The sequence below is a fragment of the Coregonus clupeaformis genome, unplaced genomic scaffold, assembly GCF_020615455.1.
Source record: "Coregonus clupeaformis isolate EN_2021a unplaced genomic scaffold, ASM2061545v1 scaf0744, whole genome shotgun sequence".
Classification (NCBI taxonomy): Eukaryota; Metazoa; Chordata; class Actinopteri; order Salmoniformes; family Salmonidae; genus Coregonus; species Coregonus clupeaformis.
In genome coordinates, this window is record NW_025534199.1 from 202,680 (window position 1) to 221,890 (window position 19,211).

Genomic DNA, 19,211 nt, shown 5'->3' on the forward strand with positions numbered 1-19,211 from the left:
TCTTTCTGTATCATGATGTCTCTTCTTCCTGTCTTCCTGTATCATGATCTCTCTTCTTCCTGTGTCTTCCTGTATCATGATCTCTCTTCTTCCTGTGTCTTTCCACTACCGACCATTCAGGTCCTTGTCCCTCAAGGAGAGGAGGGAGAGGTAGAACTCAACTCACAGGCAGGATTTCAGAAAGTGAGATTTCAACATCTGTTCATCTAATACTGTATGTGTCTGCATCCCAAATATCACTCTATTCCCTATGTAGTGCGCTACTTTTGACCAGAGCCCATAGTGAATATGTGGCCCTGCACAAATGTAGTGCACTTGTTTTGAATGATCGTGCCAATTCCACAAACTCCCAATTACCCTCTGGACACGCCCCTCTCCTGCTAACTCACCACACCTGAACTCACTCTGCCAATCACCAATTCCAGCTTGTGTATTGTTATATGGTGTAACTAGCCCAGTATTTACACCTTTTTGATTAATTTAAGTTTAAGGAATTTGAGACAGCTTGTGAGATGAGGCATGGTCCAATGATGGTACCGGCTAGCAGAATGTTTTACATCCATAATCCTTAAGACTGTTCTGATTGGTTGCCATTGGCACCGCGGTGAACAAGAAACAATGAAATCCAGTACTTATATTCACCCCTCCCCAAAATCAAAAACTGAAATGGATGTCACTTTGTGTGCACGTCTGTCTGTCTAGCTAATCTGCCTCGCAAAATGGGCACCGTACTGCCCCAGACTGGAAGTGGAGGAAACATGTATGAAGCCAGAGGTTGTGGTTGAACTAGATTTAATGATTTATTGATCACTGGTTAGATCAGTTTGCGTTGCTATCAGAACCATCTAGCGGATTATGGATGTAGCTTCAGAGGTGGGACATATGCTGCTAGCAGGTACCTCATTGAACCATTCGTCATCTCGCAAACTGTTGCTATGGAATGCCCTTAAACCTTGCTTCATTAGTTAATAAAAAGGTATAATGTTGGGCTGGCGTAGCCAACTTGAGATACTGCTGTTATTAGTTATGGCACTGGTCAATTAAGTATGTTAATGTGGTGTATTCCCTCCAGGAACACAACAGCTATCAAGGCCTTACCTGCCGGCCGTTTGTACTGTGCCTTTATTTTTAGTTGGATAATTATAAAACAAAACAGTATTGAAGTTTGTCTTCAACCATAGTTCCTGCATTCTGACAGATGCGTAGTAGTGACAATAACATAGCTGCAGGGAATTCCTCAATTTGTGAACTAGGCCTTAATTACTTCTGTATGAGTGGAGAGAAATACCCCCCCAACCCCCCAGAAATTCTCCTCACTGCATAGTGAATAGGGTGCCATTTTGGAAAGCAGACATATTCCTGTGGTGATCTACTGTATGGGGATGACAATATCTGGTATTCCTTAGCCCTTCATTAGTTGAATCTGCTCTGATTAGGTAGTCCTGGAATACATCTGATAAGTGGAATGGCTGGGGTACTTGGTGAGGTTAGGGGAACACTGCACTCCCCTACACTCTGAAGGACTCACTGAATTTGTCTTGATGGTTTCTCTTTGTCTGTCTCAGGAGACTCCCCATGGCCATGTTGACCGTTCTTCTGCTTCTCAGTGCTGCCTTTGCTCTGGGAGACGCAAGTAAGAGTCCACTTTACATGATTCATTCTGTATTTGTTTTGTTGTAGCAGAGGTGACTGACTGACATACTAATAATATTGTAGTTGTGATTTGTAGAGCCGTCTCGACTAGCCTTTAAAGCCGGCTGCAACTTCTCTTTACAGTTTAATCAGGAAACCGCTTGTGTCCCCGCGGTTGGACTGACTATGGATCACGCTGCTTCATGTTTGTCAAGACTGCAAGGACCTGGCCTGAAGCAGAGGTATCATGCTTACTATCTACTGTGAAATAAGCAAAATAATGTTCAATTGAAATCAACTATTTTCTTTGACATTACCTTAGAAGTTATATTTTCTATACTGGCAACACATGCCTCATGTAAAATACTGAACTTCCCTTTTAATCATTATGAAATGCGTTTGTCCCTTTCTACTGCTTTCTCTAGCGGCATTGTATGTCCCTTGGAGCAAACCTGGCGTCTGTGCATAGCTCTGAGGAGGCGCAATTTCTACAGGATGTAGTGTCTTCCAAGACTGGCAGTTTCACTGCTACCTGGCTTGGAGGAATTGATACTATTCTGGGACTGGTGGGAAAGGTACCCAGTTATCATACTTAAGTCAGAGCGATTTAATGCCTTAATAGAAAACGCCAGGGTTGTGGGTTCGATTCCCACGGGGGGCCAGTATAAAAAAATATGTATTCACTAACTGTAAGTCGCTCTGGATAAGAGCGTCTACTAAATGACGTAAATGTAAAAAGCTTATATGTGACATCACAGGGTAGGATTAAAAGTGACAAACTGTTTTTAGCCAGAGTATTTTTTTGCGCCCCATGTCTCCGTATCTGTTTGAAAATCATGGCTTGAACTTTTGATGTCACCGGGTAACGTTTGACCTTTATATATATTTTTGTAAAAAAACGTAGATGCGTTTTCACATGTTGCGCTGGAGATAGTTCTCATTATGTTGAAGTGGTGAATTTTAAATTAACTTAAGTAGCAAAAGATCACTTAAATAAGTGTTCCTGGACAGCCAGGGGCACACTCCATGTACCATCTATAAATGCAGTATTTGTGTTTAGTGACTCTGCCAGCATGATGGCAGCAGCTTCGGCGTCCATTCAGCTGTGACACGTTCTGAATTAGATTTGACCAACATTGCACAACTGTTAGGTCAATCCATTGTTTTGGTAAAAAGTGCTCTACTGCAGTAAGTTTGGTTGGGAGTTATTGATTGATTGATGCCACTGCAGTGTCCATTAACACATAGTGGGGTAGTATTGTAGGAAAGATCAGTATTCACTAACACACTGGGTATAGTGTCTAGAACCAAAAACGGTTCTTTGGCTGTCCCCATAGGAGAACCCTTTTGAATAACACTTTTCCACAGAGGGAAAGGGTTCTACCTGGATCCAAAAAGGGTTCTGCTATGGGGACAGCCACGGAGCCCTTTTGGAAACCCATTTTCTAAGAGCGTAGATGGATCAGTATCCATTAAAACAGTGGGATATCTTTCATTCTGAGACCTCACTACTTCCCCACAGGACAGGCTATGGTTCTGGAGTGATGGCGCTAACTTTGATTACCAGAACTGGAAACAAGGAGAGCCCAATAACAATGGTGGCAGAGAGCCATGTATTGTGATGAACTTTGGAGGTACAGTAAGCCCACTATCACGTTCAACTTTATTCATAGTCCATTTAACAAATCTCACACTATTCTGTTTACATCGGTGTTAATTTCTGTCCCGTGTTTCCTCTGAAGGTGAACATGGCTGGAACGATCTAGAATGTGGAAATGTATTGCCCTATGTGTGCTCCCGGAGAACTGATTATGATTAAATCAAATACTTTGGAGATTATTTTGTTGGTCATAAATGTTGAGTAATGATTTTGTGGTTTGTCAATAAAACTGGTGCACACGTTACTTTGTCTCATGGGTTATTAAACATGAATGTTAACAAGGAGGCACGCTCCATAGATAAGGTTCCCCTAAAGTGAATTGAACTGTATAAAGCAGATCAAAAAATGGGGAAAAAGTAAAGAGACAAAGAGCTGGGTGTTCTTAAGATGTTTGAAAATGAGGGACAAACTAATACAAGAGACAGAGGTATAGAGAAAATGGCAAAAGAGGCGAAGGTAACAGAAAAAAGAATGGCAGAAGTCAATACACCTTTCTCACATATGGATTCAGCAAAAAGACCCTTACGAGGAAGAAGTAGAGTTTAAGGACGTCTATCCTCATCTTCCAGTGATCAGGAGGGTCATTATTGCATCAGAGATGAAGATGAATGAATAATAGAGCGAGGACAAGCAGAAACGACCATAAAGATTAATCCAAAAGTAAGAAGAAAACGACACGTCTGGAAACTAAGGGTAGAGTGAGGTTCAGGAGGATGGAATTTGAAGATGATGATCAGAGTGATTCAGAAGAGATCATGGGTGGATATGACCCTGTGATCAGACGGAGGTTGGCCAGAGCGGAAAGACGGGGTGTTGGAAGAAGGATACAAGAGATCCGAACTCTGATGAAAGTGAAGATGGAGACAGCGATGAAGATTTGGAGATTAAAGGTGCTTCACGTTCAAGAGGATTTTATCCTACAATGACTAGCACAGAAAAAATAGAAAGAGATATGGATCGATGCTTGGATAAGTCGAATAATTTAGAAGTAAGAGAATTGGAAGAACAACTCGAGAAGCTGAAGATACAGAAGGAAAAACTGCTGAAAAAAGGATCCCAAGAAAAGGGAGCACAAGTAAGAAGATGCCAGTGATAATCCGAGGACAGAACCTGGAGTATAAGCCTTTGCAGAATACCGATATGTCAGATATACTTGAGAAGCTGCCTATTCTTCAAGATGGAGCACATCCTTGGATTTCAAAGTTGGAAGAAATTACGGTGGGAACACAGTCTGCCATAGGAGACATTAAGAGACTTTTGGCTAATCTCCTTGGGATTCCAGGTATGGAATACATTTTTCAGAGAGCTGGACTTAATTGATATGTGGGGACTGCGGTGAATGATCCTGAGTTGTTAGCTGCAAGTAGAAATTGGCTGTGGAGAGCACTGAAAGATACGTTTCCAACAAATATGCATCCTGACAACATTCTGATTGACCCACTAGGACAACAAGAAAATCCGAGAGCCTATGTGTCAAGAGCTCATCAAGTGTGGAGAAATATTACTGGAAATGATCCAGATGTGAGTCAAATAGAGCAGTCAATTTTGCGAGCCAAACTGCAGATGGGACTGCCCTCACCAGTAAGGAGAAAACTGGCAGAGGTGGTTGGACTTGGAAGCATGGCAAAAGGTATCTATACAGATCATATAGCCCATCAAGTGGATCTATACAGGAAAAAGGAACACAACCAGAAAGAACAGGACCAAGAAACTCTCAGAAAACTAAATCAAATACAGCTGGTGGAGAATAAGAAGGAGAAGAAACAAGCTTTGGTTATGCAGAATCAGTGTTCACCAAATCAACAATCACTGCCCCAGGTCCAACCGCAATTGTCCCAGACACCACTAGTAAGACCAGTTGTTTCATATCCACAGCCAGTTTCCGGACAGACACAGAATTGGAGAGGAAGAGGACGAGAAGGCTTAGGAAGAGGAAGAGGAGGAAGATTTAATCCATACTTCCAGCAATCTTCAGAAGTGTGTTATAATTGTGGACAGGTTGGTCACTTTGCCCGTGAGTGTAATGGGCCAGGAGGAAACACCAGAGTAAATTTCCGAGGAAGATACAGGGGCCAAGAAGATCCGAAAGGGGGGTGTCAGCTGGTAGCATCAGGACCGGAAAAAGATCCAACAATTGAGGTGAAAGTAAACAACCGTCCATTGGAAGTGATGGCGGATAGCGGAGCTGCTTTCACCTGTGTTCGGCCTGAAGATGCTACACATCTCCCAATGTCCAATCAACTGATTCGGACAATCGGGTTTGAGTGAGTGAAACAGCTGATTCCTCTTACGGAACCAATTGAGCTCTGCTATAAAAATCAGAAAACTACAATACCCATACTGGTATTGGAATATACACCTATTGCATTGTTGGGAAGAGATGCATTGTGTAGATTGAATTGTACAATAAAATGTACGCCAGACGGCTGTCTGGTAGAAGTGCCAAAAGAAACGGTTTATCAATTGTTGATGACGACAGAGATGGACTCTTCTTCAGTATTTGGGATTGGAAATCTCAGTGCAGATTTTTTGAAGCCGGCTAAGATATGGGAGAAATTTATTGTGGCAAACGTGCCAGATGCGAGGCTTCCGGAATATCCATTTCATTGTACGCTCAAGTATTTCAAGAATGCTGCCCAATCGAACTCAGAGGAATGGTTGAGTCATCAACCAAAGAAAGTTCAACTCAGCTCATGTTGCATAATTTTAGGACCACAAGGAGCATCTATGAAGAGAAACACAGACGATTATCTGGATAAAGAATTTGAGATTGAGAAGAGTGTGCCACATGTGACCTTGTTGGATTCTGAAGGCTATGAGCAGAAGCAAATAGGAGAAATGATGACAGAAGCAGAGAAAGCTGTTTTGGTACCGATGAAAGAGAATTTGGCGATTTGGAGGAGTGAAGATCAGCGATTTCTCAAAATCATATGATTTCGGCTCAAGGACAAGGACAGCCACAAGCTGTACGGATGACACATGAATCTATTTGCAGTGCGAAGATGGATTCAGACCCTATGAAAGAGGAGATGTTGCAACAAGTTCCAGAATGTTTGTGGTCTCAACACAGTACCGATATTGGACTTGTGAAATCAGCCCAACCGGTGAAAGTTGAACTTCGACCAGGAGCCAGACCTCCTTGGAAGAATCAGTATCCATTGAAAGATGAAGCAATCCAAGGGATCGAACCACAAATTGAAGGACTTTCGAAAGCAGGTGTTTTGAAGACAATAAAAAATCCTCAGAGTAACACGCCTTTGTTGCCTGTGAAGAAACCCGATGAGACTTATCGTATGGTTCATGATTTGAGAGCAGTGAATGAAGTAGTAACTGATTTTCCAGCAGAAGTGCCAGACCCGCATACCTTGTTAGCCCAAATTCCTCCTGATGCGACACATTTCACGGTGTTAGACTTATGTGGTGCATTTTTAGTGTTCCACTTACTGTAGAAAGTCAGGGTTTATTTGGGTTCACATATAATGGACAGTTCTATGAGTAGAGGAGATTGCCACAAGGGTTCAAACATAGTCCTCACATTTTCAATAAAGTACTGAAGGACGATTTGGTAGGGATAGATCAGATATTGCAAAGCACTGTCATTCAGTACGGGGTGATATAATTATCTGTTCACAGAATGAGGAAACATGTCATAAAGACTCAATTAAATTGCTACAGATATTGGCAGAAAAGGGGCATAAAGTTTCACAGAAAAAGTTGCAATATTGCAAGGAGAAAGTCGTTTATTTGGGTCAGAAAATAACGCATGGACACAGAAGCATTTCTGACAGTCAATTGGAAGCTATTCGTAAGGCTCCGAAGCTTAGAACTGTCAGAGAGATGATGACATTTCTTGGTATTGCTGGTTATTCTTCAGCCTGGGTTGAGGGCTATGCTGAGAGCTATGGTTAAAGATACTGGGAATGGTCAACTCCATAGCAATCTTTCCTGGACACAGGAAGGCCTTGTAGCATTTTAAACAAGCAAACAGAGGTTACAAGAGGCACCAGCCCTCACACTACCAGACTACTCTAAGAATTTCTTGCTATATGTGTCTACTTCTACTCGATGTAAATATGCATGTGCAGTTCTTTGTCAGCCGACAGGTACAGGGACGAATCCTCAACCTATTTCCTACTACTCTACTGCCTATTCAGAAGTAGAACTAGGGCTACCACTGTGCTACAGAGCAATGGTGGGAGTATATTCAATGTATGACAAAGCGTCATCTGTTACGATGGGTTACCCAGTAACAATTCTTACCCATCATAGTCTCAGAAATCTTCTGAACTATGGAAAATATACATTGACTATGCCTAGGCTCAGAGACTATCATAGGCTCTTAGAGCAGGAAGATGTCACCCTAGTGAGGTGTGATACGGTGAATCCAGCCGAGAATTTGCCAACTTCAGAGGATGGTGAGCCACATGATTGTGTTCAAGAAGCAGAGAAATACTTGAGGCTTAGATCAGATTTGCAAGCCCTTCCATTATGTGAGGCAGACCTGGAGTATTGGACTGATGGGTCTTGTTATCGTGTGGGAGATAAATTGTGTGCTGGCTATAAAGTAGTTAAAGCCCAAGGAACTGGATTTGTTGTTGAAAAGGCTGAAGTAATACCACAGCCTGCGTCCGCACAACTTGCTGAACTTGTGGGGCTAACAGAAGCGTGTTTGTTAGCAGAAGGAAAGCGAGTGACGATATATACTGATTCTGCATATGCACATAGTGTATGTCATTTGTTTGGAGCAGTGTGGAAAGGGCGAGGGTTTAAGAAATCGGATGGTTCTCCGATACAACATTACGCGCAAATAATGAAACTGTTGCATGCTATGATGAAGCCTAAAGCGATAGCGATAGCTAAGTGTGCAGCTCATAAAACAGATGTGTCAAAAGTCACACAAGGGAACAAAGCTGCTGATGAAGCTGCAAAAGCCGTCACAGGAGCGGACAAATTGGGCAAGGTTTTTCTGGTCACTCATGGAGTGGACATGGAAGACAAAATTACAAAATTATTGCTTCTACTATTGACAAACAGTTATGGCTAGACCGAGGTGCCATTCAAAGATGCTACGGGTCTTTGGAGAAACAACGAGGGGTTGATAGTAGCGCCTCTAGACCTCTTAGGTCTGATGATTCAGGAAGCACATGGGTTAGCTCATGTTGCAAGGGGGGAGGTTAGGAGAAAGATCACAAAGGAGTATGGTTTTTGGGCACCATATTTGCTTGAACAGGTTGACTATGTCATAGGCAGGTGCACAATCTGTCTGAAAAATGTGTGACTGTACTTCCTGGTCACATTCCAACACCGAGAGGTCCTATGCGTGAGTTGGTTATCAACTTTGTTGAATGATAAAACCAGTTGAAGGAAAAAGATACATGCTGGTGGTTGTGGATAGATTTTCACGATGTTCGGAGGCATGTCCAACCAAGCGAAAAGACGCTTAGTCGGTTGCCAAGTTCTTGTGTAAAGAAGTCATAAGCAGGTGGGGACTTCCCGATCGAATATCCTCAGATAATGGGAAAGAGTTTGTGGATAAATCAGTGAAATTGATTTAGCAAAAATTGGGAATTAAGCAACGTCTAGGAGCAGTTTATCACCCACAAAGTCAAGGGATTTGTGAAAAAAAGGAATGGTAGTTCAGATTTTAGTAGCAGCTCTTGTAGCGCTGTGTGCGATGTTTTGCTTTTGTACTTTGTTATTGACTTTTGCGAAGGCTATGATATTGAGATGGGTCGGAGTTGTGATGCCTGGAGACAACACTCAGATGCCGTTGTTAACCGTGACTGATCTAGATGGAGATGAACAAGTGGTACTGGATGGAGTATTGATGGATAGATATCAATTTTGAATATCTGATTGTGCAATAATTTTCTAATTTCTTTGCATATTGTTGTGATATTTAGTGTTTTCTTATGAGTCAAAGGGGGAAATGGAATGTGATTCATTTTTATATATCATTTATATATATATTATTTTTAATATTTTTGATATTACTCTGCTTTTGCATATATTATTTTTGATATTGATGTTTTAATTTTCATGTGTTGCTTTCCAAAAGATACTGGTTGGTGTTTTCTTTTCTTCCAGAAGCATATGGGGAATGTGCAGAGTGGGATTCAAATACTCAAACATGGACAATATGAATGGACTGGAGGAAGCTGAACAAGGACGGTGTGGAAATGTTCCGATTCCATCATCGATGTTGCATTGGATCGACACTGCTGAGGAGCTGCAGTGTAGTGGACTACATTCCAGTGTCTACACTGATATGAATACATATTTGCATGTGTAATACATCATTTGTGTCATATTCTTTCTGAATAAATTTTTTGAAGAATTATGTTTTCTGTTGTTTGGTACATGTGGGGACCTCAGATGTTTTTCTTTTTTCTTTGACGCTTAGGGATATTGGGTCTAGGCAGGGACAGAGAGAATCCACGGGAAGGTCCGATGGGTTGACCAGCCTGAATGTGGATTTTTTTTTGATTTTATTTTGTTTTCTGAGGCTTTCACGTGTATTCGATTGCACCATAGCTTAAAATGCAAAGATTTATGAATTGATCTGGAGTACTTAGGTGGTCGCCTGAGGCAGAGGGTCCGTGAGAGAATTTTCCTGTCTTGATTGATTGATGGATATTTGGAAAGAAAGCTGCCAGACAGGTTTTTCGCTCTTACACTCCATAAAAATTTGCTCACACTCCATAAACTTTGTTTTATTGCTAAAGTTACACAAGAAGCCTGATGTAATAAAAATGGTTATTTGTCATAATCCTATTACCACATATTTCCCCCCTTCGAGACTTAATTAGTCTCGAAGGGGGGAAATATGTGGTATCTGAAACTTCTATAACTTTGGCTGAGGTTTGCGTATTGGGGGTTAGATCAACTTTACTCTACCTTGCTGAAACATCTGGAAAGTGTTACTATAGGGGCCCCCTAAAACAGAGGAGATTCGGCTATGTGGAGGCCAGGGATTGGTCTATTCAAATCACGCCACCTTTGTTACATAAAGCATAGGATATATATACCATGTTTTAACAAAAGAATGGGAGAGTGATTATATTTGGGATTGGTTTCGTTGCTCTCTAGATTCTGCAGAGTCTGTAAATTGATGCTGAAATCTTTGATATAATAAACCTTTATAATCAAGTACAGTGTCAGCGGATTCCTTGTCAACACATCATCGCAGCATCGTTGTTCGGACACCACATGATCTAAAAAAATAATTTGGAAATCACAGAGGTCGCAACCAGAAACTCAACTACATTACCCTGACTTAAGATCGGATTTGAATGTTTATTTTCGTTAGGTTTTAGTCATAAAGCAACTGAAACTACATTGTTACTTTGTATAGCACTTCAATGAGATGTTATTGTTTAGAGATGGTTAATTCCTATAGCCTGTATACACACTTTACCAGTAGATGTTATTGTTTAGAGATGGTTCATTCTTATAGCCTGGATACACACTTTACCAGTAGATGTTATTGTTTAGAGATGGTTCATTCCTATAGCCTGTATACACACTTTACCAGGAGATGTTATTGGTTAGAGATGGTTCATTCCTATAGCCTGTATACACACTTTACCAGTAGATGTTATTGTTTAGAGATGGTTCATTCCTATAGCCTGTATACACACTTTACCAGTAGATGTTATTGTTTAGAGATGGTTCATTCCTATAGCCTGTATACACACTTTACCAGTAGATGTTATTGGTTAGAGATGGTTCATTCCTATAGCCTGTATACACACTTTACCAGTAGATGTTATTGTTTAGAGATGGTTCATTCCTATAGGCTGTATACACACTTTACCAGTAGATGTTATTGGTTAGAGATGGTTCATTCCTATAGCCTGTATACACACTTTAACAGTAGATGTTATTGGTTAGAGATGGTTCATTCCTATAGCCTGTATACACACTTTACCAGTAGATGTTATTGTTTAGAGATGGTTCATTCCTATAGCCTGTATACACACTTTACCAGTAGATGTTATTGTTAAGAGATGGTTCATTCCTATAGCCTGTATACACACTTTACCAGTAGATGTTATTGTTTAGAGATGGTTCATTCCTATAGCCTGTATACACACTTTACCAGTAGATGTTATTGTTTAGAGATGGTTCATTCCTATAGGCTGTATACACACTTTACCAGTAGATGTTATTGGTTAGAGATGGTTCATTCCTATAGCCTGTATACACACTTTACCAGTAGATGTTATTGTTTAGAGATGGTTCATTCCTATAGCCTGTATACACACTTTACCAGTAGATGTTATTGTTAAGAGATGGTTCATTCCTATAGCCTGTATACACACTTTACCAGTAGATGTTATTGTTAAGAGATGGTTCATTCCTATAGCCTGTATACACACTTTACCAGTAGATGTTATTGTTTAGAGATGGTTAATTCTTATAGCCTGTATACACACTTTACCAGTAGATGTGAAAAAAGAGGCGAAAACCAAACACTGCATTCCACAGTAAGAACATCATACCAAAGGTCAAGCATGGTGGTGGTGGTGTGATGGTTTGGGGATGCTTTGCTGCCTCAGGACCTGGACGACTTGCCTTAATAGAAGGAGCCATGAATTCTGCTCTGTATCAGAGAATTCTAGAGGAGAATGTCAGACCATCCGTCTGAGAGCTGAAGCTGAAGCGCAGCTGGGTCATACAGCAAGACAGTGATCCAAAACACACAATCAAGTCTACATGAAAATTGCTAAAAAGCAACAAATTGGATGTTTTGGAATGGCCTAGTCAAAGTCCAGACCTAATCCCAATTGAGATGTTGTGGCAGGACGTGAAATGAGCAGTTAATGCTTGAAAACCCACACGTCACTGAGTTAAAGCAGTTCTGCATGGAAGAGTGGGCCAAAATTCCTCCACAGCGACATGAGAGACTGATCAACAACTACAGGAGGCATTTGGTTGGAGTCATTGCAGCTAAAGGTGGCACAACCAGTTATTGAGTGTAAGGGGGGAATTACTTTTTCACACAGGGGAATTGGGTGTTGCATAAATTTGTTTATGAAATAAATATGTAATTGTTGTGTTATTTGTTCACTATTGTTCCCTTTATCTAATATTAGGTTTTGGTTGAAGATCTGATAACATTAAGTATCACAAATATGCAAAAGTAGACAAAATTAGAAAGGGGGCAAATACTTTTTCATAGCACTGTACATATCCTTTAAAAATATATATACAGTGGGGAGAACAAGTATTTGATACACTGCCGATTTTGCAGGTTTTCCTACTTACAAAGCATGTAGAGGTCTGTAATTTTTATCACCAGCGACAGCCCCGAAACCTGAAGGATCTGGAGAAGGTCTGTATGGAGGAGTGGGCCAAAATCCCTGCTGCAGTGTTTGCAAACCTGGTCAAGACCTACAGGAAACAATAAATAAAGCCAATCATTAAAAGTTTAAATTCTCTCAGGATTTCTTCATTTATTTATTTGTATGGAATGGGAAGCAGTTCCTGTAGGACAGTAAAGAAACTGTCAAAGTATTTTTAACGTCTTCATTCCAACGCCTTTCATCTACGAGCAAATCTACAATTACAGACAAAACAAACATTAACAACATTCAGAACCAGCTGCAAAGAATTAACATTTAGTGAATGAGTGAGAATGTGTGTGTTTACCAGGGTGGCACATTTGATGGGAGCAGTGCCTATTGGAGTCTCAGTACCCCTGATCTTCAGTCCATTACAGGTCACACACCAACAGGAACCTACCAGAAATGGACATGTTAAAAACCTGTTGCGTATACAATATTGACATAATTGCAAACGTTACTGTAACACAAAATGAATTGTCACCTTTAAATGACTTGGAGAATTTAGAATGTGTGTGTGTGTTTGTGTGTGTGTGTTTGTGTGTCTGAGAGAGTGGTAACCTGTAGATCCCCAACATTGTTTAGGGGTGTATTGTCCCTGGTAGTCACAAGTTGGGAGGTAGGCTCCAGGCAGGCTGTTTATCATGGCATCTCTAGCACGCTCACAGGGGGTCTTGGGTCGCATCAGACCATCTGGATACACAGGTAACATACATTGTAATGTGGACATTACGTAACATTGCTGGACAATGTATGGACATAATATACATTGCTGGACATGCATTCTGAAAGCTTGGGTTGAGTCTGGAAGCTTAAAAGGGGTCGTCCCCAAATTGCACCCTATTCCCCTATGGGTCCTGGTCAAAAGCAGCTTACTATACGGAACAGATGTAACCTAGGTTTCCTCCAAAAAGAGATACAAGTCTCAAGGGACTTCCTGGCAAATATTGAAATTCTGCTACTTGTTTAAAGTCCCAGTGCAGTCAAAATTCAGTTTTGCATCATATTGTACAACAGCTGATGAAACTAAGACTGTAAAAGTGGGGTAAATTATATCAGTGTTATTTCCTGATAGTTGACAATCCAATCATGCATCCATCCAGTTGAAGGACCAAACCTTTCATATCACAATACCTCAACACTCCAGCATCTAGACACCAATATACATCTCTGGAACTAGAAGAGTGGCATTTGGCCAGTAACCGAAAGGTTGCTAGTTTGAATCCCTGAGCTGACAAGTTGAAATATCTGTCTATGTGCCCTTGAGCAAGGCACATAACCCTAATTGCTCCAGGGTTGCCATTGATAATGGCTGACCATAGCCGTGAACCCACTCTCAGGGAGAGTGGGATATGCCAAAACATACTAATACACATGTGCGAAACAAGACAGATAAGCTCCCAGCAATGTTTAATTTCTTTATAAATGTTTGTAAGTCTGAGTGTGAAGTATGTCTCTCTTACCTCCCAAAGCAAAAGCCGTGCTGACAAGCAGAATGATGGTCAATATCGCCATGGTGATAGTCTCCTGAGAGAGAGAGAGAGAGAGAGAGAGAGAGAGAGAGAGAGAGAGAGAGAGAGAGAGAGACAAATGTTACCTTATTCCCTATATAGTGCACTACCTTTGACCAGGGTCCCCAGTACACTACATAGGGAATAGCCCACGACCACAAAGGTAATATGGTCCCTGGTCAAAAGAAGCACACTACAAAAGGAAAAGGGTGCTATTTGGGATGCAGACAGATACAGTTTTAAATGCACAGATGTTAAAATCTCACCTTCACAAATCTTCAGTTGTAGCTTCACTTCTTCAGAGATCTTCAAAGGTCTTCACTGGGTCTCTCTCTCTCTCTCTCTCTCTCTCTCTCTCTCTCTCTCTCTCTCTCTGTCCTGCCTGTGAGTTGAGTTCTACCTCTCCCTCCTCTCCCTTTTAAGGACCAGTCCAGTCAGACCCCCCCCCTCTCTCTTTCTGTCCAGCCCAACACCTGCTGGACCTGTCCGATAGCTACCTGTTTGACAGGGTTGGGTTCAATTCAAAGTGAAGGTAGTCATTTATATTTAAAATAAAAAAATTGCACAACTTGTTTAACAAATTCATGTGTTGCATGTTGGGTCACAATATGGTTATGGAGATTGTCTTGAGCACTGGTTTCTAACTGAATGTTTTACTTAATTCTACCTAATTGGTGCTGATGAAGACTTAGTCTAAAGTGCATTATAGTGGCTTGGAAACACAATGACATTTCAGAAGGAGTCAAATAATGAGTAGGAAAACGTTTCATCATCATTGTGATGTCACCAGATAGACTTTAGATTCTGTATAACTTTAGCTAGCTAGCGCTGGAATTTTAAACTTTCATTTTAATTAACTGTCTTCAATTTGAATTAACTGCCAACCCTGCTGTCTGTCTGTTAGCTCATTCTGAACTGTATTCACCCCAAACCACTGCATCAGAGATGGGCCACTTCACCCCTTAGGGGCCTACCAAGGCTATGTCCCAAATGGCTCCCTATCCCCTATGATATAGTGCACTACTTTTGAACAGGGCCCATATGACTGTGGTCAAAAGTAGTGCACTATAAAGAGAGGAGGGTGTGATTTGGAACGCTAACCATGTAATTGAGCGCATACATTACACTGTCTTCTGTTGCTGTTTGTAACCTTATTTTACAATCAATTTAAAGAATCTACTTGGTTTTTTTCCCAGCGTGTCATGGTCTTTGCATTTACAAGACAATAATTTCCAGCACCCTTAAGACCGTTGAAAATGCAAAAATAGGAGAGGAGAGGAGAGGAGAGGAGAGGAGAGGAGAGGAGAGGAGAGGAGAGGAGAGGAGGAGAGAAGAGTGTGATTTAGCCTTCTTTTTTTCATCAGACACAGCATGTCCCACCACTCCCAATGATTCTTAGCTAGCGGTGGCTAATGTTAGCGGAGGTTTGTAGTAGGTTTTTACATAAACGTAGTGCAAAGGTATTGTGCAAAGTGCCAAAAATACCATAAACCTCATAATCTCACAGTGTGATTTAGTTTGAAACTTTATAAGGAGGTAATTACTTAACTAGACTTTAGTAAACTGAGCAACACATAAATAGTCACCTCTAAAGGCGTTATACTGTTTGTCTAATTTAGCTCTGCCATTTCCTGGTTCCATTTCCATTGGTTTTTACGATTCTAAAATATCCTCCTGATTTCAGTTGATGTGACAAAACAAGCAATGTACAGTGTAGAGAATCGTTGTACCATCTAAACCTCTGTAAAATATATTTTCAATAACCAAAACATTTTCAGGTGTTTGAAGCTTAAGGTCAAAATAAACCATATTGCACATAGAGCAGGTCAACTACTTATCAGACTCACTTTCCATGGGAATGACAGATCTATAACTTGACTATCTATCTGAAATGAGACCAGTTGTACAGCAAACTACATAATGGACCTATAAAGAAAACGTCATATAACTTGTATTATCCAGGATTCTATTAAGCATCAATAAAAGATACATTCCTAACATCACACCCTGTAAGGCTGCTGGTCCAGTCCAGCCAGCACGGAACGTTGAAATGGAACAGGAATGTCTGTCATTCTAATTCTACAACGTCTCCATTCTATTCATTCTATTACAGGTGGGGTGAAAGGTCAATGTCTTAAGGCTGAAGGGCTGGAGGGGAGATATGTAGTAGGACCAGGGTTGTGTTGTTAGGAGAGGGGGGAAGAGGAGAGGGAAGGAGGAGATGAGAGAAGAGGAGGAGAGGTGATGGGTCAATGTCTTAAGGCTGAAGTATTGGAGGAGAGATATGCAGTAGGACCAGCAGCACTCCTTTGTGAGGAGATGAGGGGATGAGAGGAAGAGAGAAGGGGGGAGAGGGTGAATAGCTAGCATGCCTTTCTTTGTAATAATAATAATAATAATATGCCATTTAGCAGACGCTTTTATCCAAAGCGACTTACAGTCATGCGTGCATACATTTTTGTGTATGGGTGGTCCCGGGGATTGAACCCACTACCCTGGCGTTACAAGCGCCGTGCTCTACCAGCTGAGCTACAGAGGACCACAGAGGTCTTCTTGGGTGTGAGGAGAGGAGAGGAGAGGAGAGGAGAGGAGAGGAGAGGAGAGGAGAGGAGAGGAGAGGAGAGGAGAGGAGAGGAGAGGAGAGGAGAGGAGAGGAGAGAGGAGAGGAGAGGAGAGGAGAGGAGAGGAGAGGAGAGGGAGAGGAGAGGAGAGGAGAGGAGAGGAGAATAGTGGGAGAGGAGGAGGAGAGAAGAGGAGAGGAGAGGAGAGGAAGAGAGGAGAGGAGAGGAGAGGAGGTGAGAAGAGAGGGGAGAGAGAGGAGAGGGGAGAGAAGAGGGGAGAGAAGGGAGAGAGGAGAAGGGAGAGAAGAGAGAGTATAAAAGAGGGAGAGGAGAAGGGGGAGAAGAGAGAGAGACGAGAGGGGAGAGAAGAGAGAGACAAGAGGGGAGAGAAGAGAGAGAGACGAGAGGGGAGAGAAGAGAGAGATGAGAGGGGAGAGAAGAGAGGGGAGAGAAGAGAGAGAGTATAAAAGAGAGAGAGGAGAGGGGAGAGGGGAGAGAAGAGAGAGGAGAGGAGAGAAGAGAGGATGGGGACAGTGGAGACAAGAGAGAGAGGAGAGAAGAGAGAGGGGAGAAAAGAGAGAGGAGAGGGGGTGAGAAGAGAGAGAGGAGAGAGAGAGGAGAGAGAGGGGAGTGGGGAGAAGAGAGAGGGGAGAGGGGAGAAGAGAGAGAGGAGAGGGAAGTGAAGAGATAGAGAGTGGAGGGAAGAGAAGAGAGGGGAGAGAAGAGAGAGGGGAGAAAAGAGAGAGGGGAGAAATGAGAGAGGAGAGGGGAGAAAAGAGAGAGAGGAGAGGGGAGAAGAGAGAGAGGGGAGAGAAGAGAGAGAGGAGAGGGGAGAGAAGAGAGAGGGGAGAGGGGAGAAGAGAGGATGGGGACAGTGGAGACAAGAGAGAGAGGAGAGAAGAGAGAGGGGAGAAAAGAGAGAGGAGAGGGGTGAGAAGAGAGAGAGGAGAGAGAGAGGAGAGAGAGGGGAGTGGGGAGAAGAGAGAGGGGAGAGGGGAGAAGAGAGAGAGGAGAGGGAAGTGAAGAGATAGAGAGTGGAGGGAAGAGAAGAGAGGGGAGAGAAGAGAGAGGGGAGAAAAGAGAGAGGGGAGAAATTAGAGAGGAGAGGGGAGAAAAGAGTGAGAGGAGAGGGGAGAAGAGAGAGAGGAGTGGAGAGAGAGGGGAGAGGGGAGGAGAGGGGAGATAAGAGAGAGAAGAGAGGGGAAAGAAGAGAGAGGGGAGAGAACGGAGAGGGGAGAGAACGGTGAGGGGAGAGAAGAGAGAGAGGAGAGGGGAGAGAAGAGAGAGAGGGGAGAGGAGAGAGAGGGGAGGTGAGAAGAGAGGGGAGATAGAGACGAGAGGGGAGAGAAGAGGGGTGAGAAGAGAGAGAGGAGAGAGAGAGGAGAGAGAGGGGAGAGGGGAGAAGAGAGAGAGGAGAGGGAAGTGAAGAGAGAGAGAGGAGGGGAGAGAAGAGAGAGAGGGGAGAGGAGAGAGAGGGGAGGTGAGAAGAGAGGGGAGATAGAGACGAGAGGGGAGAGAAGAGGGGTGAGAAGAGAGAGAGGAGAAGAAGAGGAGAGAGAGGGGAGAGGGGAGAAGAGAGAGAGGAGAGGGGAAAAAGAGAGAGAGGAGAGGGGAGAGAAGAGAATAGAGAGAGGAGAGGAGAGGAGGGGAGAGAGGAGAGGAGAGGAGAGGAGAGGAGAGGAGAGGAGAGGAGAGGAGAGGAGAGGAGAGGAGAGGAGAGGAGAGGAGAGGAGAGGAGAGGAGAGGAGAGGAGAGGAGAGAGAGGAAGGAGGAGAGGGGAGAGAAGAGAGAGAGGAGAGGGGATAGAAGAGAGAGAGGAGAGGGGATAGAAGAGAGAGAGGAGAGGGGAGAGAAGAGAGAGGGGAGAGGAGAGAGAGAGGAGAGGGGAGAGAAGAGAGAGAGGAGAGGGGAGAGAAGAGAGAGAGGGGAGAGGGGAGAGGGGAGAAGAGAGAGAGGAGAGGGAAGTGAAGAGAGAGAGAGAGCGGAGGGAAGAGAAGAGAGAGGGAAGAGAAGAGAGAGGGGAGAAAATAAGAGAGAGAGGGGAGGGGAAAGAAGGGAGAGGGAAGAGAAGGGAGAGGGGAGAGAAGAGAGAGAGGAGAGGGGAGAGAAGAGAGGAGTGGAGGAGGAGAAGAGAGCAGATGAAGAGAAGAGAGGGGAGGAGGAGGAGAAGTGAGGAGGAGGCGAGAGGAGAGGAGGAGGAGAAGAGAGAAGAGAAAAGAAGAGAGGAGGAGGAGAGAAGAGAGGAGGAGGAGAAGAGAGGAGGATGAGAAGAGAGGAGGAGGAGAGAGGAGAGGAGGAGAGGAGACGAGACGATACGAGAAGAGAAGAGAGGAGAAGACGAGACGAGACGAGAGGAGAAGAGGAGGAGAGGAGAGGAGAAGAGGAGGAGAGGAGAGGAGGATATGTGACAGGAGGGGAGAGAGGAGAGGAATTATTTGGTTTGACGTTAAAGGTGATTTGGCCTTTGGCATTTTTAGCTAGCAGTGGCTGATGTTAGCTA

General features: G+C 43.0%; 2 protein-coding genes across 3 annotated transcripts; one reads left to right on the top strand and one right to left on the bottom strand.

The window, feature by feature from the left end:
• Positions 1 to 719: 719 nt before the first annotated feature.
• On the top strand, positions 720 to 7,698 carry LOC123485577 (ladderlectin-like; the record flags this gene model as incomplete). Its single annotated transcript, XM_045216579.1, has 7 exons — positions 720 to 760; positions 1,566 to 1,633; positions 1,780 to 1,874; positions 2,058 to 2,207; positions 3,155 to 3,266; positions 3,375 to 3,432; positions 7,683 to 7,698. Coding segments are annotated over exons 1-7 (540 nt in total), but the record flags the coding sequence as incomplete, so codon positions are not given.
• Positions 7,699 to 12,717: 5,019 nt separating this feature from the next.
• On the bottom strand, positions 12,718 to 14,531 carry LOC121558551 (equistatin-like). 2 transcript variants are annotated; one of them, XM_041871927.2, is made up of 5 exons: positions 14,417 to 14,531; positions 14,103 to 14,163; positions 13,201 to 13,332; positions 12,947 to 13,035; positions 12,718 to 12,854 (listed from the first exon to the last, which is right to left on the bottom strand). In XM_041871927.2, exons 2-5 carry the CDS (start codon positions 14,152 to 14,154, stop codon positions 12,843 to 12,845), a joined length of 285 nt encoding a protein of 94 aa, XP_041727861.1. In that variant the 5' UTR covers positions 14,155 to 14,163; positions 14,417 to 14,531; the 3' UTR covers positions 12,718 to 12,842. The 2 variants fall into 2 exon arrangements, with proteins under 2 accessions (XP_041727861.1, XP_041727860.1); XM_041871926.2 differs by having other exon boundaries at positions 14,103 to 14,166; positions 14,417 to 14,528.
• Positions 14,532 to 19,211: the final 4,680 nt, after the last annotated feature.